Source organism: Brassica napus, chromosome C6 (assembly GCF_020379485.1).
Source record: "Brassica napus cultivar Da-Ae chromosome C6, Da-Ae, whole genome shotgun sequence".
Lineage (NCBI taxonomy): Eukaryota > Viridiplantae > Streptophyta > Magnoliopsida > Brassicales > Brassicaceae > Brassica > Brassica napus.
Window position 1 is genome coordinate 46893589 of NC_063449.1, and position 25301 is coordinate 46918889.

The following is a 25301-nucleotide window of genomic DNA, read 5'->3' on the forward strand; positions in this document are numbered from 1 at the left end:
TTATGTAAAAATGGTTGGCTACTTGAATCACATTAGTGCAAGATCTGCAGCTGGGGATAATCATTAATTATGTTTCAAGTTTCAAGAAACAACGGTCGGTGATATTCTTTTATTTCCGAAGTGATTAGGTGACGCAGGTTTTTTCACGTGACAACCCATATCACGTGTGTTTTCCTCACATGTGAGAGTGAACCGAGTAGAGACTGCGTTCGAATTATGAATGTATGAATAATCTTAAGCAAAATACATGAAAAATTGAAATAGAAAGAACATCTAGATTTCACGACTGCATGGTTCGATGTCCCCCCTATGTCCCACTGAAATTTAATATGGAATTCACCTATCTACTTTTTGCTTATAACTTTAGCTAAATTTCATCTCGTTCTCTCTTTAAATACAGTAATTGTTTCACTTTCTACGTCGATAGAATAGAGAACTAATAACAAGTAGGGGTGTCGATTCGGGCTGGTCTGGCCCGGTCCGGCCCAAACCCGCTAAGCCCGTAAATATTTGAGCCCGGCCCGGCCCGGCCCGAAAATAATTTGGGCCTAGAATTCAAAGCCCGGCCCGGCCCTTATAGCCTACAGGGCTTTTCGGGCTTTTGTGGGCTTTTCGAAAAATAATTTGTCATTGTCATTTCCATCGTTTTAATACATGTGAATTTTCATTAAAAAAAAGAGTTTCATTTTTAAAAAATAAAAAAAAGTATAAAGTGAGTTTAAAATTTTCTTGTCTATCACAAATTTTTTATTTTTTTGTATGTTTTAAAAATATTTTATACACAAACCAAATTTAATAAGATTTAAATAATCAAATATCAATTAAAACAAAAAATATAAGAGAACAAAATTTATGATAAACATGGTCAAACGTTTTATACTTTATATTTTGAAAATAAAAACATGTTGTACGTGAAAGAAGAATGTACTTTTATAAAATTTAAAATGTAACACTTGTAATGATGAAACAATAAAGTGCATTAAAAACTTTTATATTTGCTTTATTAGAGTTTAGATAAAAATATTAAAATAATATATCAATACTAATAATAGTTTCGATTACAAGAAAGAAGGATAATATTTACGCTAAAATATAAATTTTGGGTTTTCGGGCCGGCCCTATCCCAAACGGACTTAAGCCCAAAATACCCAAAGCCCAAATGGGCTTAGCCTGAAAGACCCAATTTTTTTGGGCTTATAAAGCTAAGCCCAAGCCCGGTAATTTTTAGGGCTGGACGGGCTCGGGCTACGGGCTTCGGCCCTAATTGACATGTCTAATAACAAGTAACAAAACAAAGCAAGTAGACCATATATATATATATATATATATATATATGTCTTGCCTTTTAGATTGATAGATATATATATTTCTAAAAAGTTAGAAAACTGAAGATCATCAAGCTAAAGGAGTTGTATACAAATTTAGTATCCCCGTCGCTTACACTCATGGTCACATGGGGGTAAATTATCAATTTGAAGAGTTAGTAGTAAGTAAGTAAAACGAAAAGGACCAAAAAGTGTATAGACCAAGTAAATAAAAGGTAGCAATAGTAAAAAGAGGATCAGAAGTAAAGAAAGTCAAAAGTAAAAGGACCAAAAGTGTAAAGCGTAAGAATTAAGAAAAGACGACGGAGGTGGTGATGTGCACGTAATCGACTTAACTTTCCTTTCTCCTTCCTTCCTCTCTTTGTAAAAGCCCCACGCAATGACGCTAACCACCTTCCTCCTCGCTTCTCAAATCTTCCCGCTTCCTCCTCAAACGTACATCGGACCCTACTTTTCTCCGTCTACGTCGGAACCTTCCCCGTCAAATCCACCATAGGATTCTCCCCGATCGTCTCGATCGCTGTAAACTAACTCTCCTTCTTCGAACTTTCATCGTGAATGGAGATTTCAAGTGATTCTTTATGTTGCGATTAGCTCGAACTAATAGATTTGGTTATATACTGGTGTGCTGATTAGGAATATATTGTGGAATCAACAGATTGATAGTCAGACGGCGGAACCTTCCCCGATCGTCTACTATTGTTTGTTGGTAACTAACTCTCCTCCGTCTATACTTTCATCGCGAACAGCGATTTCAAGTGATTCCGAGCGATTAGCTCGAACTCTAGAATCGGTTATAGATCGGTGTGCTGATTAGGAATCATATTGTGGAATCAACAGATTGATTGCGTAGGGATTTTAAGTTTGCGTTGGTGGCGAAGGATCGATGGAGAGATCTAGTAAATGTGCTGTTTGCTACTCTTCGTTTCGTGCTTCGATCTGCGTAGCGTGTGTGAATCGCAGCTTACACGAATGCAAAACTGTGCTGGACTCGTTGAAGAGCCGCCGAGAGGTTTCGTACTCGAGACTGAGTAGCTTGCTCGTCGCTAAGGTTTGGCTATTTTGTTTATTGAAGAGTTTTTAAAAGTCTTTTGATCTGAGATTTGCGTATATGATGTTGTCAACTAGGAGAGAGCAATGATTCAGCAGTGTTGGATGGATCTTCACAACGAGAAGCTTGATAAGCTGCGGGACAAGCTCGAGCTACAAGTGGAGAAGTTACAGAAAAGTATGAAGAAGATGCTCAATTCGTCAAGAGTTTTTTTTTTTTTATTGATGTGCATCGTCTTGATATTCTGATTTTATGATGCAGGCAAAAGCACGTTTCGGAGACTGTCTAGCAATCTGAAAGAGAGATATGGCGTTATTGAATCGACTAATGTTGCTGTAATGTGACTCTTCTTTTTTTTCCTTCTCTTAAAAGGAGTTTTGTGAAGCTGATTTTGATAGACTCATCTCTAATCTCTGCAGTTGGAGAAGAGCCGTGTTCGCCAACTGGAGAATCACTATTCAGATACTATTGGCGATCACTACTTGGTTTATGTAGGATTTAACATCTCATAATTCTTTCATTTCCATGCTTGGAGTAGTCTGTTGATATAACTCATATGGTCAATTTTTGTGTGTCTATACTGTCTTTTGTTATCGAACTCATATGTATTAACACTAAGCTAAATACAGATCGAGCTTACTTCAGAACGCCTTTATAAACAGGCTTTGGTTATGAAACAGATATGCAAATTATTCCCTCTATCAAAGGTAATGAGATCAAATTTTTGAGGTTCTTTATCTAGATTGTGTTATTTTGGTTGTCAACCTTAAAGGATAAGAATCAAGCTCCCTAATTGGCAAGTAAAGTTACTAAAATACTGTCTATTGCCTAAAGAAATTGGTAAAATACTTATTGTCTTCTTGAGGCTGTCTTGGACTTTCTGTATACTCATGTGTTATTAAGTACGTTTTATGGGATAGTTTTACAAAATCTAACTATGCTCAGGTGACGGTAGAGGGCCATAACAAATATGGGAGTAGTGGACAGTATGATCAGATCTGCAATGCTGTCCTACCACAAGGTCTCAACCCACTCTCTGTTCCTCCAAAAGAGCTGGCAGCCTCTTTAGGGTAACATTACACACGACCTTGTCTTTGAACTGTCATTTTGTGGCACGACCCTCACTGCATCTTATACTCCTGCATGCCATTGTAGTCCATACTATATCTGTTATATTTCATTTGTAGTTTGATTAATTAACCTTCCCATGGTTGGTGGTTGGATCAGGTACATGGTGCAGCTTCTGAATCTTGTTGTCCATAAGCTCGCAGTGCCTGCACTCCATAACTTGGGTTTTGGGGTATGATGCCAACACATCCTTAACTCGATTTTATTCTAAACAGTTGCCTTAGTCTTGGAAGATTACACACACTTGCACTCACACTCACTAATCCAGTGTTTTATATATTATTTTTTTTTTGTCTCAGGGTTCTTGTTCAAGAATATGGCAACGAGATTCATATTGGAAATCTCACCCGTCTTCTCCAAGGTGAACCATATTTTACATTAAACGGATTGTTTGTTTCTCTTTTCTCCATTACATTTGGAGATGTAAACAATCTTGTTTATTTTGTTTGCAGCGATGAGTATCCTCTCTTTGTACCATCCCATGATTACTTCTCAGTTGAAGGGAAAAGTTCCTGGACAGGTAGAGACACAACCAATTTTGGTGTCACTTCACTGAAATCAGATGGAAGTGTAGAAGAAGATTACCATGACCTCGACGTGGTCAACCTCTCCTCTGCATCTCCACATTCTGCCGAAACGTTCAGAAATGTGCAGAGAGGGATTGCGCATCTCAAGCAAAGCGTGGCTCACTTAACTGCGTATGGATACAGTTCCCTGTCTATGGAAGTTCCTTCTGGAGCCTCGACTTTTGAAACATTCGCAAAGTTGCTGAACACATTGTCTTCAATCAAGGAAGTTCAGTCTGCTCTTTCTCTTGGTTTCTCAAGGTAAAAGCTTATATATGTAAACTTGTATTATCCGAAATTTAGACACTCGCATGCTTACATCTCTAACGTTTACAGTTCCAACAAACAAAAACAAGAGCCCAACAAATCAGTGTGGAATCTGAACTCCTCAAGCTCCAGCACCATGCTGAACAGCTCTCATATCCAGCCAACTTCAGTATGACTTTTTGGTTCTCGAGCTTCACCATTATAGCAACCTTAGAATTCAGTAGTAAACTTTTCTTATATGTGTCTTGTAGTGGAACAACAAAAGCTATTATAATGTTCCAAATCGAGATCCCAGCTCTATTGACGAGTGGAATTTGGTGGAGTATCCTCATTTTTCACATCAAGCTATGAAGTTCAATTTTCCCAACAAGTATTGAACATCTCAAGGTATACTAAAATCCAACTTTCTTATTATTCATAATAATGATAAATTTATATTGTATTCACACAAAGATCCACGATGGTAGGAAAATACATCTTACCTGTAACCCAGATCGTTGATATTGTTCATATACCCAAATGCATCCTCAATTCTAGGCAAGCCCTGGAACCTATTGTGTCTATTGTGTTACTCTTGAGACCTTGCGTTGTAATTATTATATTGGGCTAATTGGGTTTGCTTGACCGGTTTTAATTCTGGTTTGCATTGGTTAAGTTTTCTTTTGCTAAATCATGTGTATATTTAAAATTAAGTGTACTTTATTTATGGATTAAGCTGAATAACACACTTTTTTTCAACATTGCATCCTTTCTTTTGCTCTGAAGGTTGAAGCTTCGATTTTTACCTAAATGTCGATGAATCAGAGTTGATAAATATGTAACATATGTTGCCCAAAAAAAAATGTAACATATATATATATATATATATATAGCAAACTAACAATTTATTTAGCAATGCTTCATCCTGTTTCGTCTTCTTTAAGAAAAAAAGTGGAGTAAATACTTTGTGGAAGAGTCACACATCTGGTTTATGGTGTTTGATGATACATATACAACACTGAAATGGTCGGTCATGTGCACTTATGACGTTGAGAATATCCTCGGGCTTTGTTTGGGCTTTAAAAGGAAAGGAAACCACCATAACAATAATTAATATCTGTGCAAAATACTTTTTCTTTTTCACACTCAACAAAGAAAATGACCCCCTTTTTCATACCACACAATGGGAACAAAAGCAATTATAAGAACCCATCCACTTCCTTTGCTTTTGAAGTTTTCATAATAGTTGGAAAAATAATTTTTTTTTTTTTTTTTTTTTTGCAAGTGCTTCTCTTTGCTTACATGCGTTCATTTAATTTTCAAATATGTATAATGATCCTGATTTTTTTCGTAGATTTGCTTAATTTTTCTTAACTTCTTAATTATGGTTATATATAAATGTTATGGTTAATCAAATTTTGGAAGAGTGTTAGATAATAACTTGGAGGGTGAGAATACTTAGTTGAAATTTTTATTTATATTTATGAAAAAATATTTGAATTGAATAATTTTGTTAAACTTTGTATATATTGAAAAGAAAGATAACGAGAATAATGTTATAACTTTACAATAAATTTTCATTTTAAGCTTTAACATTTTTAGCCTATTAAATGAACATGTATATATATTTAATAGAGTCATCCATTAATCCATATAAGAAAGAAATTATAAAGTACCGATTATACCCACTACTATGAAGAATATATGTCAATTATTTCTTCCCCTTCTGATGTTGTGGTAAAATGGGCGATTAGGAATGATTAACACAGAACATTTGATAATAGATGTATTATGTATGTATGTATGTATGTATGAATGTATTTTTTATTATTTAAAAGGTGAAGAAAGTCTTGTTATAAATTTGGACCATCATTTTAATTTTGTGTTAGTTTAAATTTTTTCCGTAAGAGTTTTGTAATTATATGTGGTTGTACTTATGAGTGTACTGTGTAATAAACCAACATAAACCAGCATAAAAGAATCTTATTCTATTCTCTCTTTGTTGGGATCCGAAGAGAGAATCAGCCCCAGTTCAGTTCAAGTTCGAATCGTTGAACGACATGCGGTTTATATAAAAGGAATTAGTATATAACAGTGTATATATATGCCTCCTTTAATATTATTTCTTATATTCCCCTTTTTGTTTAATTTGTTATATATATAGAGAACATTAAGCATTCTTCTTGAAGCAATATTACTAATATTCGAATCCTTTTTTTGCCTTTTTTGAACGTTGGATGATCATTCATTCACAAGAATCTCAGGGCATGAGAGATTCGCAATTTTGATTTGCTCTATGATATTACTTTGATTCTTCTTCCTAAACGTAAACCTTTTTATTTTATTTTTTTTTCATCTCCTAGTTAATTAACTTAACCATATTTATGTTTTCTTCATTTAAATTTTCATTATTTATCTTTTTCTTGGAGATAATTTCAGGTGTACTTGGGAAGAATGTAAGAAATCGGAGGAAAAAAAAGTTACTGAGAAGATAACGTGAAAATGCAATAAACTGCGTAACTTTTATGGTCATAAACGAAAAGGAATGAAAGAAGATAACGAAAATAGTGGAAGATTGGTGTCTTCGTGATGAATTAAAGTAGAAATGTGTGTACGTAACTTTTGTGATCATACCATCTTTTTCTTTCTCAATTACAACACGTAACAATGATAGATATGTAATCCATGCATAAATAACCTATATGATATATATGAATTAGTATTTCTTTCTAGAAATTTTATGAATGATATACTCATAATCGGAGGTACACTTACATATACTAAAAAACTTCACATGATTGTAAATTGTGATACTCCGTTCTCTGATCCATATTACATGATATACTTATCTATGTTCTTCTCTTTGATTACAAAATAACTCTAGCTAATAAAAAGACTTTTTTTTGTTTTGAACATAACTAATAAAAAGACTTTTTTAGCAAAAAACTAATAAAAAGACTTACATACAGTATTGAATGAATCAAGCCAAGATATGTATGATCTCTCGTTAAACCAATCGATCCGTGACATGATCATACAAGCAATAGCAATGCTATTCTTTTAATTTGTTTATAGTTGTGTATCAGCGCACCGATTCATGTTTATCATATTATATGAATTGAAAAACATTTATAGATGGACTCTTTATTAAAGTAAAACCAAGACAGGAAATAAAGCTAGATAAAAAAAATAATCAGACATGCTTGTCTTTGTCGAACACACAGATTTTATTACACAAGTGGTGCCAAACTAGTTAAGATCCATAATTTTAAAATAAGGGAGAGGTTTAACAATGTTATCTTTTGTGTTTTGTAGGCCATTATATAAAGCTCCAATTATTTGTCACTAAGTCAGGGAAGAAGGCTTGGCAAAAAGATGCCACTGCAGAACCTTATGGACCACCTCAAAATAAACCCAAAGTTGTAAATGAGATTATTCTTCAGCAGACCCATGAGCATGAAAGATGAAACGGTTTCTAGAGTATTGGATTGAACTCTGACCGATTTGTAGATAATTCACGATATAAATATCTTATAATTTCAAATTTATAATATTAAAATGAATGTTTTATGTGAAACTAATATTTTCTTTCTTTTTTGAGCAACCTAATATTTTCTTTTAATTTTTATTTTTTTACAAAGGGCTCTGCAAGAGTTTCTGGTTGCTGACATCATCTGGTGCGTACTTAACAGATACAAACGCACGACTAGGTCACCCTTTGGCTCTGTGAAAGAAGCACTCATCTCTAAACGTTTCGTTACTTTACAAACATGATTAATACTAATATTATGGGATTCTTTATTATAAATAATTTGAACAAAAAAAATGATGAATTGTTAAACCTGTAACTTGGCTAATATTCTAATGTTGACGGACACATATAAAGGAAAGAGAAAAGGCCAAAAACCAAAGAAAATATCCTTTTTATCATCTCCTTGCCATGATGAGAACGCTGGACCTTTAAGTATATTTTCTTTACTGTGAATGTCCAAAGAAACTCGAAAACACTCTCCTTCCCTTAGATTTTCCTGTGGTTGGAATGAAAAATATCTTTGTCTGATCCGGAGATTACGAAGAAATGTATTTCTTTAACTCTTCATCATGAATGGTTTATCTGTTCAGGTGTGTTTAAACTTTCATCCTTCATAATTCTGATTTTCTACCCTTGGATCTCTAGTAAGAACAAAGGGTCCAATTTTATTTAGAAATTTTTAAAAATTAGAAATGATGAAGAGTTTGTTCTGTTTATGGTTTGTGTTCAGTGAGCTAATATAATTTTGGTGCAAGCTTATTGGATCTATACTTGAAGGTAAGGGAAAAACTTTCTTACTCTTTTTGATTTATACTTGTGGGTCAAGAGTCTGAAAAATTAGTTGGTTTTTTTGTGTTAGAGAACAAAGAGGAGATGATGAGTTCTTTTTCTCCAACTCAACTTGCATCTTTAAGAGACATGGGAATCTATGAACCATTTCAACAACTTGTCTCTTGGGGGAATGTTTACAAATCTGATATTAATGATCATAGTCCAAACACTGCCTCTTCCTCTGTTATTCAAGTGGATGCTAGAATTGATGATCACAACAACATCGTCAAGGTTATTCTATTAATTTGTTGAGTATTAATATACTTTTCTCAAATATTTTTACTTGTGTGTGTATTTGCTAATGGTTTGAATTATGTGCAGTCAAATTACGCTTCTACTTCCCATAACCATATCGAAGCAGAACCTTCTAGTAATGATCATCAGGATGTTGATGATGATGATGATGACAGGATTCATGATAAGGTTCGGAACAAACATATAACTACCTTTTTCTAGACAAAGCAAATGGCTGTTTCTATTATATTGATTGATATTGTTTTATCATATTTTGCCAATAGATGAAACGGCGTTTAGCTCAAAACCGAGAAGCTGCTCGCAAAAGTCGCTTGAGAAGGAAGGTAAAACAAAGCTCCTCATCTGAAGTTGTGTAGTGATTGAATCTAAACACGAGTAAGATAGTTACTACTACTAACTATGTTTTGTCTTTGTTCCTTTAGGCTTATGTTCAGCAGCTAGAAGAAAGTAGGTTAAAGTTATCGCAGTTAGAACAAGAACTTGAAAAGGCTAAGCAACAGGTACGCTTAGGCCATAACAACATATTGTTTAATACGTTATGTTTTTGTCCTTTTTTCAATATGTTGTTTTCATATTTTGACTCAATATTATTTGTGTTTTTTTTTATATAAGGGATTACGTGTAAGCAACTCAATACCATCTGGAAGCATTACTAACGCAAGGATTGCTACCTTTGAGATGGAACATTCACACTGGCTTGAAGAACAAAGCAGGAGAGTAAGCGAGCTACGAATAGCGCTTCAAGCTCATATAAGCGACATAGAGCTAAGAATGCTTGTAGAGAGTTGCTTGAACCATTACGCCAACCTCTTCCGCATGAAATCTGATGCAGCTAAAGCCGATGTTTTCTACTTGATATCGGGCATGTGGAGAACTTCTACTGAAAGATTTTTCCAATGGATTGGAGGGTTTCGTCCATCCGAGCTTTTGAACGTAACACTCTCAACGTTCTATTACTAAATTAGTACAAAACCCTAGTTTGACAAAACTACTTTTGTTTGGTTTATAGGTTGTGATGCCGTATCTTCAGCCATTAACTGATCAGCAAGTCTTGGAAGTGAGAAACCTCCAGCAATCATCGCAACAAGCAGAGGAGGCTCTTTCTCAAGGGATCGAGAAGCTTCAACAAAGTTTGGTTGAAAACATCGTGGTTGATGCATTTTCCATGGATTACCCTCCTCAAATGGCTGCAGCGTTAGAGAATCTTCAAGCATTAGAAGGTTTTGTTAACCAAGTAAGTTGGAAAAAAAAAAATAAAGAAAGTTTTCTTGTGTCATTATATTTCAAGAACATTTTCTTGATTCTTGAATGTGAAACAGGCGGATCATCTAAGGCAGCAAACGTTGCAGCAAATGGCGAAGATCTTGACGACAAGACAATCGGCTAGAGGGTTGCTTGCGTTGGGAGAGTATCTTCATAGACTTCGTGCTCTTAGCTCTCTTTGGGCAGCTCGTCCAAGAGAACCAACTTAAAAAAAAAACAATGAAACAGAACCGAAGCTTGGAATTGATGTTATTAAAAGATGTTTGCTAAGTTTCACCATAAAACAATTGTAGTAGTAGTAGTACAGTAAGAGTGATTTATCTCCTTCAGAAACTTATGGTTATTTGCTTTTATGAAAGTATCTATTTTACACTTTCGAACAAGAAACTTTGTAAAATCTATATCAACAATATTATATTTGAGAAAATGGTTAAAAAGACCATATTGCGTACACTACTCATAATATATATGAACTCCTTCACATGTGTGTTTGTAGTGAGAATATTAGCTTTCTTTAAATTAAATTCATACATTAAGGCTCATTTGTTTCTCAGTACCAATCACAACATATGTAGTAAGATCAACTAACATGAACTAGTTTTTCTCTTTTTGACAGAATTGAGGAGTAAGCATGTTCCTTTCCAACAGATAACACTTTCTCCTGTCTCTTCCATTAGTTACATGTAGCTTCAGCAGAAATATTACATCCCAATGTTGGTTTTGTTTTTTTTATTCGCTTGAATTGCGTTATTGTAGTGTATGAAAGAAATGGACTGTGTAATTTCCAAAAAAAAAAAAAATGGACTCTTGAACAAAAGGAGATACGGCAGAAAGTATCAATTTACTTATCTTTGAGCAAAAGAAAATTTTCATTGAAAACTTTAACAAAACATCTAAACATAGTCTTTTTGCTCATAAAAGGTGAGAGAAGCTCGAATGCATAAATAGATAATAAACGTCGCAAGAAAAAACAAAATCTGAAATGGTTAATCACTGATCACCAGGAATGCTCTTGATAATGTCAGAATCACCTAAAACGCCAATCAAAAAGATACAAATCATTAGTAAAGATTCTATAAATAACCAACAACATCAAACCAACTTTGATAATACGTAGTAAACAAGTAGTAGCTAGTTGGTTAGTTTTTGTTTTAACTTACCAGGATCAACGATGCTCAGACAAGAAACACGGAAGTACTTCCCACAAGCTGTTCCCAAATCAACGTTGTCTGGAAAACCCAAATGTAAAACACAGTCAAGCCAAAGAGATACCAGTAATTAACACACTACAGACACTTTCAATCCAACAAAACATAATATAGCTTCCTCTAATTAAAGGATCACACTTTAATCATCAGCCCAACGATCCAAAGAATCAGACTTTAACAACTTCATCTACTTAGCAATATACAGAAGAAGATGAACTCACTTCCATTGTAGTGGTGAACACCAACTTTGGCAAGCATAGCGTAATACTCAATCTCAGATCTCCTCAACGGTGGGCAATTCGAGGAGATGAGAATCAGCTTCCCTGCCAACATAAAAACAAAATCAACAAATTTGAGATAATGCACACCAAGTGTTCGACTAAATTATTATTAACCTTTGGATCCTCTCAGAGACTTGAGGACAGACTTGTAACCAAGAGTGTATTTGCCACTCTTCATCACAAGTGCCAACCTGCTGTTGATTCCCTCGTGTGACTTCTTCTGCACAATTTAAACCAAACACAAACCACCCAATAAGCATATAATCTTAACTAAGACTTTGTTTGGTTCGGTCGGAAAGAATAAAACTTTTTTTGGCGCACCGTTTTCTTGGCCGTCACCATTGTTCGTTTTGTCTTGGATCTGTGCGGCGGAGAGGAGATGGAGAGGGAAGAGAGGAGGAAGCAACGACGACCAAAAGGAGTAGACCGGAGCTTTGGTAACGTTTTATATTCCTGTCCAAATGTTTTCTAGGGTTTTTGCTGTTTTCGAAGTGTTGTGGAATTTGCAGTTATACCCTTGATGTTCTGTATTTTTGTACATTTTACGCAATTAGTTAAATTACGCAATTAGTTAAATTAGTAACGATTCGTCCCTAATTACAACGATCATGGCTTTTTTTTTGACGTCACAACGATCATGGCTAGATGACATGTAAATGTTATTTAAAATACTTATTTTTTTATGGTGAGAAAACAATAAATTAATGTGAGGTATACATATGAAATTTTTCAGGATTCAAGTTTCAACAAAAAAAAATTGTTTGTTGGTGCAGTCCAGTTGATCGGATACAAAGTATGATTCAAATTATGTATATACACACACCAACGATCATTTTTAATGTACTTAGCAGTGATGCATGATAAATATTTAGTTATAGTTGTTTTACTTATCCTCTTAGGCCTTGATCCGGTTCGCAATCTATTTTCTTCACGGAGCTCTTATCATGGTTGAGGCAAGACTCATCAGCTGCTCCTAGAACGCTGAGGTCTGTGGTGGCTCAGGCTGCAATTTTTCACCTATGGCGTCAACGTAACAACGTTCTTCATAATCAACAATCAGTACCGGTGATAATTTTGTTCAGAGTCATCGATCGAGAAGTGCGTAATATCATTTTGGGAAGAAGGCATAGACGGCAATTTCACAATTTATTATCTGTCTGAATAAGATAATCTCTTGAGAGCAATGCTCTGTTTTGTACTGGCTCCCTGTTTTTTCTTTATTTTTGCTACAAAGTTCAGTTAGATTAGGTTCTTACATTTGTATTTTTCTATTTCATTTTTCAATGATATTAACATATTTTAGCAAAAAAAAAAAATCAATACTGCTATCTTTTGTATATACATACACCCAGAGGCGGATTCAGTAAAAGATTTGGGGTCTCAGTTGACACAAGTAAAATGATAAAAACAATTGTTTTTGTATTGAAAATTGTATTAGAGTCATCAGTCCAACGGGTATTTGCTAAAGGTATCCGGATCATCCGGATCCGGATCCTTATCCGGCGGATCCATAATTTTACTATCCTTATCCGGATCCGGGGTTCTCGGATATCGGGGTGTCGGATATCCTCCTAAAAATTATAATATCCGGCGGATATCCGGATCCGGATTTGGATCCTTAAAATAAATAAAAAATAATATTATATATATATAAAATATTAACAATAATTTAAAATATATATATATATAACGTCTTTAATTATTTTTATGTACAATATTACAAAATTTACATAAAATTTATATATATTATTATAAAAATGAAAATATATTAAATAAAATTAATTTTTATATATAGATATTACTATTTTGAAGTATTTATTAATAAAACTTACGGATCCGGATATCCGGACTTAAAAATTAAGATATCCGGATCCGGATCCGGCTTTGACGGATCCAACATTTTACTATACGGATCCGGATTCGGCCCCTCCGGATATCCGGATTTTCGGATCGGATCCGGATCGAATCTCGGATCGAATCCGGATCTCGGATAAAAGTCTCAGGCCTAACCTTCCATTTAACATTTTTGTTGTGAATATTTTTAAAAAAGAAAATTATGACACATGTTAATATAACTGCTGGATCCGCCACTGCATACACCAATGATCCTTTTTTATGTACTTAGCAGTGATGCATGCATGATACATTAGTCTTTTTGGTTTAATTTGGTTACTGATTGGTTATTTTTTAAATTGAAAATATTAAACCGATGTAAATCAGTTCTGTGTCGGTTTTAGTTTCGATCTCAAAGATTATGTGGTTTTATGGTTTGAAACTTTGAATTGGAGAAAAATATGTAGAATAACTTAAAATATATGGAATTAAGCCGACAATAAAACTTTGTGTATTTGTTAGTATAAGATACTTTTGGTGGGAAAATAGATAGTTTACCCTGGGTGTTTTACAAATAGTAATAATCCTATTAAACAAAATAGTGAAATTGTGGAAGTGGAATAGAAGAGCATTATTCGTGGCCCATTATAATATCGGTCATGCATTCAAAGATCTCAGTCTCTATACTTTTTTTTTTTTTTGTAAACTGGCTTCTCAGTCTCTATACTTACTCGTGTATTTAACATCGTGTAGCAAACTTCGCCTTGAGGATCTCTCTCTACCCTTTCCCTGTCGGCAAGTAACACCAACAACCGAGAAAACACCAAAAAATGAACTTCACGTGTCATAAACTGAGACCAGGTGGTCGTGATGCGCACTACTAACATTTTTTTTTCCGAAGTTTTATTAAAGGTACTAAATCCAACAGGGCAAAGCCCAACATAAAACAAGGCAAAAAAGCAAGAGAACCCAACAAACGATAAAACAAAAGCCCAATAAACGGGCCCAAAATATTAACATCTTGCGGCCAACAGCCCACAAAGGATAAACCGTCGAGGAAGCAAGCCTAGGGCACGTCATCTTCCACGTGTACGGTCGCCCAGCGATCGATGAACTCGAATCAAGACGAGAAACCGCTTCCTTCCACCGGAACCAGAAAAGGACGCGACGGAGCTCCGCCGACGGCGAAGACGAACCACGGAAGAAACCAATCTTCACAAGGGTTCAAACCGAAGAGCCAATACTGGTGGATCTACGAATCGGAGAAGGAGCGTCGATGCCTACAATCGATCCTACCTCTTCAACTATCTTTCATGTGAAGATCCGACATCTTTATAGATAAAAGTAAACTTGAAGATGCGAAAACCAAAACGATTGGGATGGAGAATCGTCGGAGAATCAGAGCGAGAAGCAGTCGGACAAGGAAGAACGGATCCGGAGATCAAGCTGTGCCGGCGCACTACTAACATAGTAACATTTCGTTAACCAAATAATAACATAGAAAGATTGAACAATAATTCCACCGAAACGTACACGTAGCCTTTTCCTTCCTTTTGAAGCTCGTTCATCGACATGCAGCTTTTATAATAGGCTTTAGTTTTTTTTTTTTTTGCTAAAATTATAATAGGCTTTAGTTTTTCACTCGCTAATCGCTATATTTTTTTTTCATGACACGCATGGGTTCTTCTTTCTTAATTTCTGTTTCTAACCAGGCTTGGTTTTTTTTTTATCTCACATGATTTTACAACGCATATACAACATGTCACGTATACCTAGTACACGTAATATTATCAGCTGCACTGTGGCAGGCTATGAAAGAAATATATTGACCTTGGTGTACCTAGTACACGTATATTACTAGTATTATTGTATTTAACATTTTATACGCAAATACGTATTACCAATTGAAGTACGTAAATGAGCCTCTGTGCAAGTGCTATAAAGACCATCGATGTTAAAAGACGTAATAAATTATATTCATGTATCATTTTAAGAGGTGTTTAAGGTTTTTTGCACAAATATTAAAAAAAATACAAATTTTTATGTAATTGGCTTTGGTTAAATAAAATAATATTAAATAAAACTAATTCAACCAATAAAAAAAATGAAGTATTTTATAATTGGTCAAAAGTTTCAAATGATATTAAATTTTACCTAGAATTGTGAGAACATCACTTATATTGAAACAAAAACAAAATTTTTAAAAATTAGTTAAACTGATACGGAGGGAGTATCTTTTTGGTAATGGTAAAATTTTTGAGTAACACTTGCTTTTATAGAAAGTCTAGGTTAATTTTTACAAATATTATATAAAAATGCTATGTACCTAGTCATATGCCGATTCGTCCAAATTAAGAGCTAACATCATTCCTCTCACCTATATATCTCCCAACAAACACAAACATAAAACTTCTCGTCGGCTCATTATCCGTATATATACTTTTGTACACCCTTTATTTTCCACTCATATTAAAGTCTCTCGTACCAATTATTACAAGTTTTGATTATTTGCAGTGATCATTGGGTATGGGTCGGGCCAAATTGGAGATAAAGCCGATACAGAAGAGTACGAACAGGCAAATTACGTACTCAAAACGTAAAAAAGGTTTAATAAAAAAGGCCTATGAGTTGTCAACACTTTGTGATATCGATCTTGCCCTACTCATGTTTTCCCCATCTGATCGCCTATGTATCTTTTCCAGTGAGACCAGGTATACTTCTCATTTCTTCTTCTAGACATTCCATGCCTTTCAAGAATATATTCGCAGCAGTTTTCAGCTTAGAAGTAGCTGTAACTACGTATGTAGTTAGTTGATGATTAGTTATAATTTCGAATCTGTTGGAGGTGCAACTGCATGTTGACACGTTTTTTGGTAAGCCATACGTTTTCACATGTTAATTGAAGCATAAGCCGACAGTTATTTTTGTCAAAGAGCTTGGTCAATAGGTATAAATATTTTCGGTTTATAACAGATAATACTTTGTCTACTGCACATGTATCAATCAAGCAAACTTGCAAAGTAGTAAATATACTCACATTGATAACGATCAAAATACCAAATAACACTTGAAGAGGTTTATTGTTTTTTTTTGTATAGGAATAGAAATTGTATTAGCTCTCAAACGAAAATAATTTAATGAGATGGGGTTTTTTGGTTAAAACTATAAAGTTATATATTATCATTGTTCTTTTCCCCTTATATGAAAGTTTCATCTATTTAGTTTTTTTCTTTTCCGTGAACATACATGTTTGTGTGTAAACACCTTTTCTAAATCCGGTTGAACATTATACGATTTCGTATTTGTTGACTTACTTTAGTTTAAACTTAAATAAAATAAACAAAATATTATAGAAACACTTAAATATCTACTCTTTTATGAACAGAAAACACACACAAATATTGTGTGTTAGTCTCTCTAGTAGACTAGTAGTTAGCAATACCAATAATTAAGAACACTTCCATTGCTTCAAACCTTAGAAGATTTGTCAAACAAAAACAAATATTAATAGTTTGACACAAATCAGTTATATATATATATTAGAATTAGTTTTAAAATAAAAATTACACGCGAATTTATTTTATTAAATTCTCAAAATTACTGATAGCTACCTTTTATTTAAAAAAATATATTTTGATTTTTTTATTGAGAATAACTCCATGTGAAATCCGTACCAGCAGCAGTTAAAAGAGGTAGGGGAATGGCATTGTAGAGAAATTGTTTAATACCAAGGTATACGTAACACTCTAGATTATAAACACGTCATGTTTCGCTGACATCCATGGACCTGTAATGCATGCAATTACTCATGGAGGATCCTACGCACGGCGGATCTAGAAAATAATATAACGGGCACAATAAATATAAAAATTAAAATTTAATTTAGTATATTAAATCAAATTATATTATTTTAGACATTCATCATTAAATTTTTTATCTTAATTTAAATAAATTAAAAACCAATTTTCATATTTTAAAATGTTTGTTTTAAATTATATATTGCACATAATAATTTTATTATGAAAAATAATTCCTTTAGTTTTTATTTTAATCTGACTACTAAAAATAAACTTAGTAAAATAATTGTTACAACAAAATTTGAATAAATTATATTTTTTTACTTTGGAAAATTATTTTAAAGAAAGAAGGAAAACAAATAATTATTAAAAAGAAAGAACTGTTTTAGGAGGAAATAAGAGAAAAGTATTTTATCATTTAAAAAAAGGTGAATCAAAAGTGCGTAAGATAAAATGAAAGAACAAAACCCGTAGCTCATGGTTCGAACAATGAGTGGGTGGGTCACAAATAAGCCTTTAGAGCCAAATAAGCTACACACTTGCATCTGTATATGTATTACACAAAGCTTATATAATATTAGTACGTGGCACTTGCCACACCCATACTGTACTTGGGTCCGCCCCTGGTCCTACCAATCAAACTATCATCGCTATAGTATATAATCTCAGTTTTAGTTTAGAACAATTTACTATATTAACTGTAAATAAGAATATTATGATAAGCACAAAACCTATATGATACATGGTACCTTGCCGTGTCTTTCTCTCCTCCAGTAGTCCCACCGTTTACCCTGAAACTTAAGCATCTTCTGTCTTCAACAGTTCAAAAATTTTTACAAAGTTTTCGACCGGGTGATTGTGGTCGAGTGGTAAGAAGACGGAACTGAGACGCTAACACGTTTCAGGTTCGATCCACCTACAGCGCAAAACTAAGTCACAATTATCCTGGTCACCTAACACGGATATGGACCTATGCTTTAGGGTCCATTTGAATACCCGGAAAGAGAGTTTATCCGTGGGCTGCACCTCCACTTGGAGATTAGTCTGGGTCTTTCCATAGATTTGGGATACCTCCAGGTTAAACAAAAAAAAAAGTATTACAAAGCATCTATAAAAGTATGTGTAAATACACCCAAGCATGGTGTTGTATCTCCATTATCTTAATATTGAGTTAAATTTCAGGATTGAAGACGTTCTTGCGAAGTACATCAATCTCCCTGATCAAGAAAGAGAGAAGTATGTATCATATATCACATATATATATATATATATATATCCCTATATTCCTCGCATTAATCCATTTGTTTTTTTTTATTTGTTTCTAATTCATATATTCATATTTTATAATTTTGGGGTATACCTATACATTTTCAGTGCTATAGTTTTCCCTGATCGAAGCAAACGCCAGTGAGTATCATACGTTCAATTTAATATAATATATACGTACTTAACTTCATATAAAATATATCAGTAATGAAACTTTCCTCTTTGTTTTGCAGAGGTATCCAAAACAAAGAGGTGAGACTAATCATTTTTCTAAGTAGAACAATCAAATTTCGAATCACAATACTTATTTTACATATGTTCGTATATGTTTATCAGTATTTTATTTTTTGACAGTATTTGTTAAGGACTCTTGAACAACTCAAAACCGAGAACGACATGGCCTTCCAAATCAACGAACCTCGGTTTCTTTCTCTTTGTCCTTTATACTAAAGTTTTTCATATTATTATATGATAGTGATATATTATAGCAACATATTATTATGATATGTTGCACACTGACCTTTAATTTTATGAATCTGTAAAAAGCTATGAAGCTATCCACTCCGATGTCAAGGTTATTAACTTCCCAATTTTCACGGTTTACTAAATATATAAATCACTATAAATTGTTTCAAAAAAAAAATCACTATAAATTATATTTGCAAAAGTACAGGAACTTGAGAAAGAGCTTTGTAGATTACAACAACAGCTTCAGATTTCTGAGGAAGAACTGAGGTATTTTCCTTTAATATGTCACATTAAAAGATTATTAATTTTATAAGATTTACACACAAAATAAAACTATTAACGTTGCTTAAAGACTGTGATTCTTGTGATCATGCCTAGGAAATTCGAACCCGATCCAGTGAGGTTTACATCAATGGAGGAAATGGAAGCATGTGAAAATCATCTACTTAGTACTCTTACTCGTATGGTTCAGAGAAGGGTAACTAACACGTACTACACCTCTACTACTTCGACTACACTGAAAGAGGGAAAATATAATAATGATTTTAAGTATAATTGATGATCGCAGGAACATTTGTTGAGCAGATCCTTCGAAGCACCAAGTACCCAACAGAGCATAGAAAATATTGAAGGCTGGGAGCCTGAGGCTGAATTCAAACAAGCCCGTATAATAGCGAACTCAGCCTATGCATCAAATCAGTTAAGGTCTTTCTAGTGCAGCCTATTTATCTTTTATATTTAATTATCTTAAATTATATGCATATATATAATTTAGAATATTGTTTTTGGTCCCCAGTTATGATCTGCCGTTGCAAGGAATTATCTCAAATCCAACCCAAACTCCAAAATGATGTTTGGGTGAATCGCAAAAATGCAATGTTGTTGACAAAAATAAAACAGTGCGTATTTCCTATGTCAGTGCCTAAACTCCTATGGTTTTTATCTTTCAGATTCTGAAGTCTGAACTATTTGTGTAATAAAGTTTGAAAATGTTATTTTGTTAGAACTTAGAACCATAATTGCCACGTTTTTTTCTTCTACAACTAGTAAATAACATAACAAAGAAATTAACACACTAAGAGAATAAACCATAATGAGAATAGGAATGTTAATATTATGAGTTAATGACCACAGTGATTAACTACAGAGTATGAAGCTCAATTTATCTTTGCATCTAGATCCATGAATAAGTGACGACTAACTAGAGTGAAATGAAACAATAATACGGTCTGCTATGGCCTATGAGTCTATGATACCATACAACATTAGCTCAGAGATGTGATCAGAAAGCGATGGAGGCAGAAGAAAAACAAACCACGGTTTAACGATTGTAAGATAAGGGTACAATACCATAATGTAAACTGACATCAACCTTTAAACAACAAGTCCACTTGACGCTGACGCAAGATAAAACTAAAGACCATAGAGAAAAAGAAAAGGAGGGACCATGACAACACACCATTAAACATAAAACCTTTCATTTATTCAAAGTCTTGAGGATAGATCAATGACCTATAGATTCCTTTCACTTGCTGAAGGTTTGAGGATAGATCAACAACCTGTACATTAAAAAGAATAAATCTTGAACCAATAAAATGTAAAGTATTAATTATTGCCAAAGTCATAAGAATGTGCATATTAAATTAATTAAAATTCATAAATTAATCAATAGATCAACTAAATCTCATAAACTAACCAGTAAAATAATTTTTTTTTTACCATTTATTGATTGAGAAAATTTCTCAAGTGAGGGTCAATACATAGACCTTGTCTTTGGTATTCTGGATCGTACAGTCCATTTACTCTCCTGAAATAAGATGTACTTGTTATGTTTCCATTTTTTTCTTGATAAACATATACAGAATGAAAGACTCCCACGTCTATACAAAAGAAAATATATTTATATGTAAAAAAGTTATTGAAAAAGGTGTAGATAGTCAATGGAAAAAACCTTTCTCCAGTAGGATTGATTGCAGTTGAACCAACACTTCCATCTGCTGGTGTAGTCCTCTGCATTATTTAGCCAAACTTTTATCTCTCTCTTTCATTAATTTCTATATTTTAAAAAAAAAATATGAGTTTGTCAAGAACTTATACCCTGCGTCGAGTAGAAGAAGATGGTTCCCCAAATTGAAACCGACTTTCATAAGTTCTTCGCCGAGATCCTATAACTTCATTCTGTAGAATTCACATTATCAGTAACAAATAATCTGATGATGGTGTAGTTGATTTAGCCTATATATATATATATATATATATATATATATATATATATATATGAAGGTCACTAATTATTAATGTGTAGTTACATTCCACTAACATAAAAAGCAAAAAGTTATAGAAGATTTAATATTTTAATTCATTCAGTGAAATAAATGGTACTTGTGGAGGTTTGCTTGAGTTTGCCCTTGGACGTCTACGCAGCAGAGTGTATAAGCTGGAAACCCGAAAACTTGATGAGGACTGATGCACCCTTCTTTGCATAATGACATGATGCCTATATAAATGAGATCCAAAATATAAATTTGGAGTTTTGAAACACAGAAGTCAGGAACATGAAAACTAATTAGTTTTCTCATGTGTCATAAAAAGAATAATAATATATGACAGGAAAAAAATATATGACAGACAAAGAGAAATGATTTTACCTAGCTGAATTGTTAACCGTCCTTAGATTGTGAGCTTCATTACGCCGAATGGCTAAAACCGATGGGGGCAGTTGCTGTCCATTTATGGTAAAAGCCGAAGTGATTGGGACATACGTCTGATAAGGCATATAATTATGTAACCTACATTCCATAAAAATAATGTTTATGAAGTATGTAAATCAATATAATAAAGATACCAAATATTACATTCGAGTGTTAGTACCCATTTGGAATGAGATTGCTCGGGCCTATGTGACTTGAATGCTCTGTATTCACCGCCAAAAATTGATTCAAATCATAATAATTATGATTTTGGTTGCTTAACAGAGGCTCTCTAAACCATTCAGATGGAAGACAATTAGTAAATTTGTATGTTAAATAAACATGGAGTTATATTTCATAACGTACCTAGTTGAAAGAGTATGAGCACAAAGACAATGTTGTTGCTGCGGCAGATGAACCAATGAGTTAGTTAACTAGAATATTAATTTTAAGACATTTTTTTCCAATAATTTTAAGACATTTATGTTGGTCTATCGATGCCTAAATTAAAATAATTGTTCTTAACAGAATAAAATAAAATACAATTAATGTGACCTACTCTATTTAGAGAAGTTGCTGTTATGTTTGTGGTGATAACTGGAAGGTTATCATCTGAAAAACGATGGAAGTGTTGAGGAAACAGTGAACCAAATGCATCAGAACTTACTTGTTGTATCCTGCATCAATTAATATTTTTAGTTATTATATTACATAATAAGAAATTAAAATGTTCTGTAATCAATTAAAGAATTTACTCTTGAAGATGATTTGGAAACTCATGAAAATAAGACATAGTTGGGTGTTCAACTCCATTTCCTTGTCCGATTCGTTGACCCATCCCTATTTGGTTCTGAAACATTTTCAACCCCACAAAAGAAACTTAAAATAAAATATAGTTAAAATATTACACTCGCTTCTAGAAAGTGTTTTGTACGAACTTAGCATGGGTTGACTGAAGAAAAATTGTCGTACCCTTGAACGCACATTTAATAGATTTCCTCGTAACCAAGACTCATGCGAAATGCCTTGTTGTTGTCCATGAAGGGCTTGCTGTTGGTGATTTTGTGGCTGCTGACATAATATACCCCAAAAAGAGAATTATTAGCCAAGTATCATTATCTACTTTGATTTATATTATCTTCTAAAAAAAATTTGGATACCATCTCTGAAAAATAAAGGTAAAGTTACATCAAGAAACTAAAAGAAGAAGAAACGATAAATGATTCCAGAAAAGCAAATTTTTTATCCTAGCCATAGTGGATTTTGTGGTGTTTAGATTTGGGATTAGGTCTGACTGTTGGAACACTAAGGGCTAGTTTCATTTATTGTATAGACAGAGACATGGCCAAATCCAGTCTAATACAATACTTAACATACTTCATAAGTTTTTTCAGTTTGCAATTCAAATACTTTTTGCAGGCTATCCTGTAGATCACTTATATCCAACAGTTATATCATAAATCACAATGAATGATATAAGAAATCCAACCATGAGAGGCAAAGAGGAAGTATACCCTTAATGGAAGACATGGTTCCGGTAACTCAAAAATATATTCCGGACTCCAGAAGAGAGGCGTTTCATCATCGATTCCATCGCCTCGAAAAGACATGGTTAACAATTGTCCTGATTGAGAGAACGATTCCCCTTATATATTAAATTAAAAGTAGAAAAATCTAAAGTCATAGCGCTGATTTGGCATACATAGTTTAAATAGGTAATTATATATCTCAAAGAAAATAAAAAATAAGTTATAAATATAATATATTACAATTATGCCACTAATATATTTAGTTATTATGTTTACAGAAAATTTCAGAATTGAATAGACATATATGTTGCTCAAAAAAAAAAGAATAGACATATTATAAACAATTTTTCAAAACTAGAAACATGAAATGTTACTAAATCCCCAAAAAAATATTCATTTACATCATATTTTATATTTTATTATTTTCTCGCTATTCTTTTATATATCTACATGCCACATAAAAATTGTTGTAAGCATTCGTTAAAATAAAATTTGTTATGGGGAATAGCTCGTTACACTATCTTTTTTGGTCAATTCGTAACATGTAATGCCAGTGAATAATAGTTACATATACCAAATAAATATATGACAATGATTATATATAATTATCATTTGTAGACTTAAATTAGGAGTACAATAACAGAAATTAATAAACTACTTGTGGACTGAACCATATTCTTATTAATATTCCCAAAGTGAAATACATTGTTTCTTTATCTTCCAAAAGGAAGTCAAGATTTTTCTTATAGTGTGAGATATATGCAAGGAAAAGAAAATGTGGAGATAATGATTGGATTTCTTACCAAAATGAACCCGTCATTGATTTTTTTATATGTCATTGAAATAACTTTCAAAAGTTTGATCTCCGAGTTCAATGCTCGGAGGGAAACAAAGAGAGGACAAGCAAAAATAAAAGACATACACCAGTAGGCAGAGTCGTGCTTACCCATATTAAAAAGAGGCAATGGCCTCGGACTCCTTATATAAACATCAAATCTTAAGGCCCCGTTTTACAAAAAAAAAATGATTAGCTTATGTTTTAGAGCTTTTTTAAAAGTTAATGTTTAAGAGGTTTTACTTAGAAATATTTGTATTTATTTTATATAAGTAATTTCCATACATATTTGTTTCATCTTTCTTACTATTTTCAGAGGCAAAAAATATCTTCTTTAGCTTTTGCAAGTTTTGTTATTTTATTTTTACGATTATTCTACATTTTTTATAACTTTATTTCATACTTTCTAAAATATATCTACATAAATAGATACATTAAAATGAGAATTACAAACTATAGTAAAATTATGTGTGTATTTATAAATCTATTGAAAATGTCGTTATAAAACACAAATGTCATAAATGCATGACAATATATGATTTTTAATAAAATAGTATTTTAAACAACAAAAATATGAAAATTTTAAATTTGAATTTTATTTCAGTATCAAATTTAATCATATTTACATATAATTTTTTCAGTTCGCCTTAGGTCCCTAAATACGTAGGCACTACTTATAATATATCATTTTTACGAAAAACAATTTTGGATGTTTTAGGCTGTTTGTAGCAGAAGTACATGGCACATATAAGATTTATTAATATTTTGAATAATATTATTGATTTTGGGAAAATAATAAACATTTAAGGATTATAGAGATATGATAGTTATTAATTCAAAACCGCACATATAATATTTATGAATTTATTTTTATTTTTAAAAGAAAATGTATCTTTAATGATATTTGTCTATTTTGGTTTAAGAAAAAATGACAAGCTACTTTAATATAATATTACTATCTATACCTTATAAAGTTCTTACACAAATTTAAATAATATTATAAAATAAAATATACAAAAAACATTGGTAGACTAATTTTTATTTATTGAATATATTCATCCAGAGAGTTTTAAATGATAATAAGAGTAATATGTATAAAACAAATTATGTTATTGGTAATATCATATTATTTGTCATCTTCTTTATAGTGGGGATGTTTAATATGAAATAAATTTGTTAAAAGGGGATTTAGAAATA

At 32.8% G+C, this 25301-nt stretch overlaps 5 protein-coding genes across 11 annotated transcripts; 3 read left to right on the forward strand and 2 right to left on the reverse strand.

The window, feature by feature from the left end:
* The first annotated feature begins 1643 nt into the window (after positions 1-1643).
* BNAC06G38420D lies at positions 1644-8625 on the forward strand. Of its 5 annotated transcripts, XR_007325347.1 has the most exons (15): positions 1644-1847; positions 1962-2034; positions 2166-2376; positions 2454-2553; positions 2638-2711; positions 2796-2867; positions 3006-3083; positions 3322-3446; positions 3604-3676; positions 3804-3865; positions 3957-4331; positions 4407-4506; positions 4589-4724; positions 6756-8438; positions 8579-8625. XR_007325347.1 is itself a non-coding variant. In XM_048761547.1 (14 exons), exons 3-13 carry the CDS (start codon positions 2212-2214, stop codon positions 4712-4714), a joined length of 1350 nt encoding a protein of 449 aa, XP_048617504.1. In that variant the 5' UTR covers positions 1644-1847; positions 1962-2034; positions 2166-2211; the 3' UTR covers positions 4715-4724; positions 4805-5077. The 5 variants fall into 5 exon arrangements, 4 of the variants coding, with proteins under 4 accessions (XP_048617504.1, XP_048617501.1, XP_048617503.1 ...); XM_048761547.1 differs by lacking the exons at positions 6756-8438; positions 8579-8625 and adding an exon at positions 4805-5077; XM_048761544.1 differs by lacking the exons at positions 6756-8438; positions 8579-8625 and adding an exon at positions 4831-5077.
* On the forward strand, positions 8246-10649 carry LOC106354586 (transcription factor TGA7-like). The gene is made up of 9 exons (XM_013794558.3): positions 8246-8438; positions 8579-8625; positions 8708-8910; positions 9001-9102; positions 9198-9257; positions 9357-9434; positions 9547-9867; positions 9944-10168; positions 10254-10649. Exons 3-9 carry the CDS (start codon positions 8722-8724, stop codon positions 10404-10406), a joined length of 1128 nt encoding a protein of 375 aa, XP_013650012.1. The 5' UTR covers positions 8246-8438; positions 8579-8625; positions 8708-8721; the 3' UTR covers positions 10407-10649.
* A 370-nt stretch (positions 10650-11019) lies between these two features.
* Positions 11020-12167, reverse strand: LOC106357342 (60S ribosomal protein L30-2). The gene is made up of 5 exons (XM_013797022.2): positions 12008-12167; positions 11801-11906; positions 11627-11728; positions 11358-11426; positions 11020-11228 (listed from the first exon to the last, which is right to left on the reverse strand). Exons 1-5 carry the CDS (start codon positions 12026-12028, stop codon positions 11188-11190), a joined length of 339 nt encoding a protein of 112 aa, XP_013652476.1. The 5' UTR covers positions 12029-12167; the 3' UTR covers positions 11020-11187.
* A 3410-nt stretch (positions 12168-15577) lies between these two features.
* Positions 15578-20060, forward strand: LOC106357341 (agamous-like MADS-box protein AGL104). 2 transcript variants are annotated; one of them, XM_013797021.3, is made up of 10 exons: positions 15587-16230; positions 18499-18552; positions 18691-18723; positions 18816-18834; positions 18937-19004; positions 19129-19156; positions 19256-19317; positions 19429-19528; positions 19619-19749; positions 19847-20060. In XM_013797021.3, exons 1-10 carry the CDS (start codon positions 16046-16048, stop codon positions 19899-19901), a joined length of 735 nt encoding a protein of 244 aa, XP_013652475.1. In that variant the 5' UTR covers positions 15587-16045; the 3' UTR covers positions 19902-20060. The 2 variants fall into 2 exon arrangements, with proteins under 2 accessions (XP_048617506.1, XP_013652475.1); XM_048761549.1 differs by lacking the exon at positions 18691-18723 and having other exon boundaries at positions 15578-16230.
* A 255-nt stretch (positions 20061-20315) lies between these two features.
* Positions 20316-24752, reverse strand: LOC106357338. 2 transcript variants are annotated; one of them, XM_013797016.3, is made up of 12 exons: positions 23255-24752; positions 22713-22811; positions 22496-22590; positions 22300-22417; positions 22107-22144; positions 21922-22032; positions 21699-21839; positions 21433-21547; positions 21148-21228; positions 21002-21060; positions 20770-20857; positions 20316-20609 (listed from the first exon to the last, which is right to left on the reverse strand). In XM_013797016.3, exons 1-11 carry the CDS (start codon positions 23348-23350, stop codon positions 20773-20775), a joined length of 1038 nt encoding a protein of 345 aa, XP_013652470.2. In that variant the 5' UTR covers positions 23351-24752; the 3' UTR covers positions 20316-20609; positions 20770-20772. The 2 variants fall into 2 exon arrangements, with proteins under 2 accessions (XP_013652470.2, XP_048617505.1); XM_048761548.1 differs by having other exon boundaries at positions 22713-22808; positions 23255-24751.
* Between the last annotated feature and the right edge of the window lie 549 nt (positions 24753-25301).

Excerpts from the sequence above, each read along its gene's own strand:
- BNAC06G38420D (XM_048761547.1), top strand. The coding sequence starts at position 2,212 with ATGGAGAGATCTAGTAAATGTGCTGTTTGCTACTCTTCGTTTCGTGCT. Across the intron at positions 2,377-2,453 it reads GTAGCTTGCTCGTCGCTAAG|GAGAGAGCAATGATTCAGCA; the intron begins GTTTGGCTATTT and ends GTTGTCAACTAG. Across the intron at positions 3,447-3,603 it reads GAGCTGGCAGCCTCTTTAGG|GTACATGGTGCAGCTTCTGA; the intron begins GTAACATTACAC and ends TGGTTGGATCAG.
- LOC106354586 (XM_013794558.3), top strand. The coding sequence starts at position 8,722 with ATGATGAGTTCTTTTTCTCCAACTCAACTTGCATCTTTAAGAGACATG. Across the intron at positions 8,911-9,000 it reads ATCACAACAACATCGTCAAG|TCAAATTACGCTTCTACTTC; the intron begins GTTATTCTATTA and ends AATTATGTGCAG. Across the intron at positions 9,868-9,943 it reads GTCCATCCGAGCTTTTGAAC|GTTGTGATGCCGTATCTTCA; the intron begins GTAACACTCTCA and ends TTTGGTTTATAG.
- LOC106357342 (XM_013797022.2), bottom strand. The coding sequence starts at position 12,028 with ATGGTGACGGCCAAGAAAACG. Across the intron at positions 11,729-11,800 it reads GTCTCTGAGAGGATCCAAAG|GGAAGCTGATTCTCATCTCC; the intron begins GTTAATAATAAT and ends TTATGTTGGCAG. Across the intron at positions 11,229-11,357 it reads TCTGAGCATCGTTGATCCTG|GTGATTCTGACATTATCAAG; the intron begins GTAAGTTAAAAC and ends TTGGCGTTTTAG.
- LOC106357341 (XM_013797021.3), top strand. The coding sequence starts at position 16,046 with ATGGGTCGGGCCAAATTGGAGATAAAGCCGATACAGAAGAGTACGAAC. Across the intron at positions 19,005-19,128 it reads TTCCAAATCAACGAACCTCG|CTATGAAGCTATCCACTCCG; the intron begins GTTTCTTTCTCT and ends ATCTGTAAAAAG. Across the intron at positions 19,318-19,428 it reads ATTTCTGAGGAAGAACTGAG|GAAATTCGAACCCGATCCAG; the intron begins GTATTTTCCTTT and ends GATCATGCCTAG.
- LOC106357338 (XM_013797016.3), bottom strand. The coding sequence starts at position 23,350 with ATGTCTTTTCGAGGCGATGGAATCGATGATGAAACGCCTCTCTTCTGG. Across the intron at positions 22,145-22,299 it reads CAGCAACTTCTCTAAATAGA|CAACAACATTGTCTTTGTGC; the intron begins GTAGGTCACATT and ends CATCTGCCGCAG. Across the intron at positions 21,061-21,147 it reads CTTCTTCTACTCGACGCAGG|AGGACTACACCAGCAGATGG; the intron begins GTATAAGTTCTT and ends TAAATAATGCAG.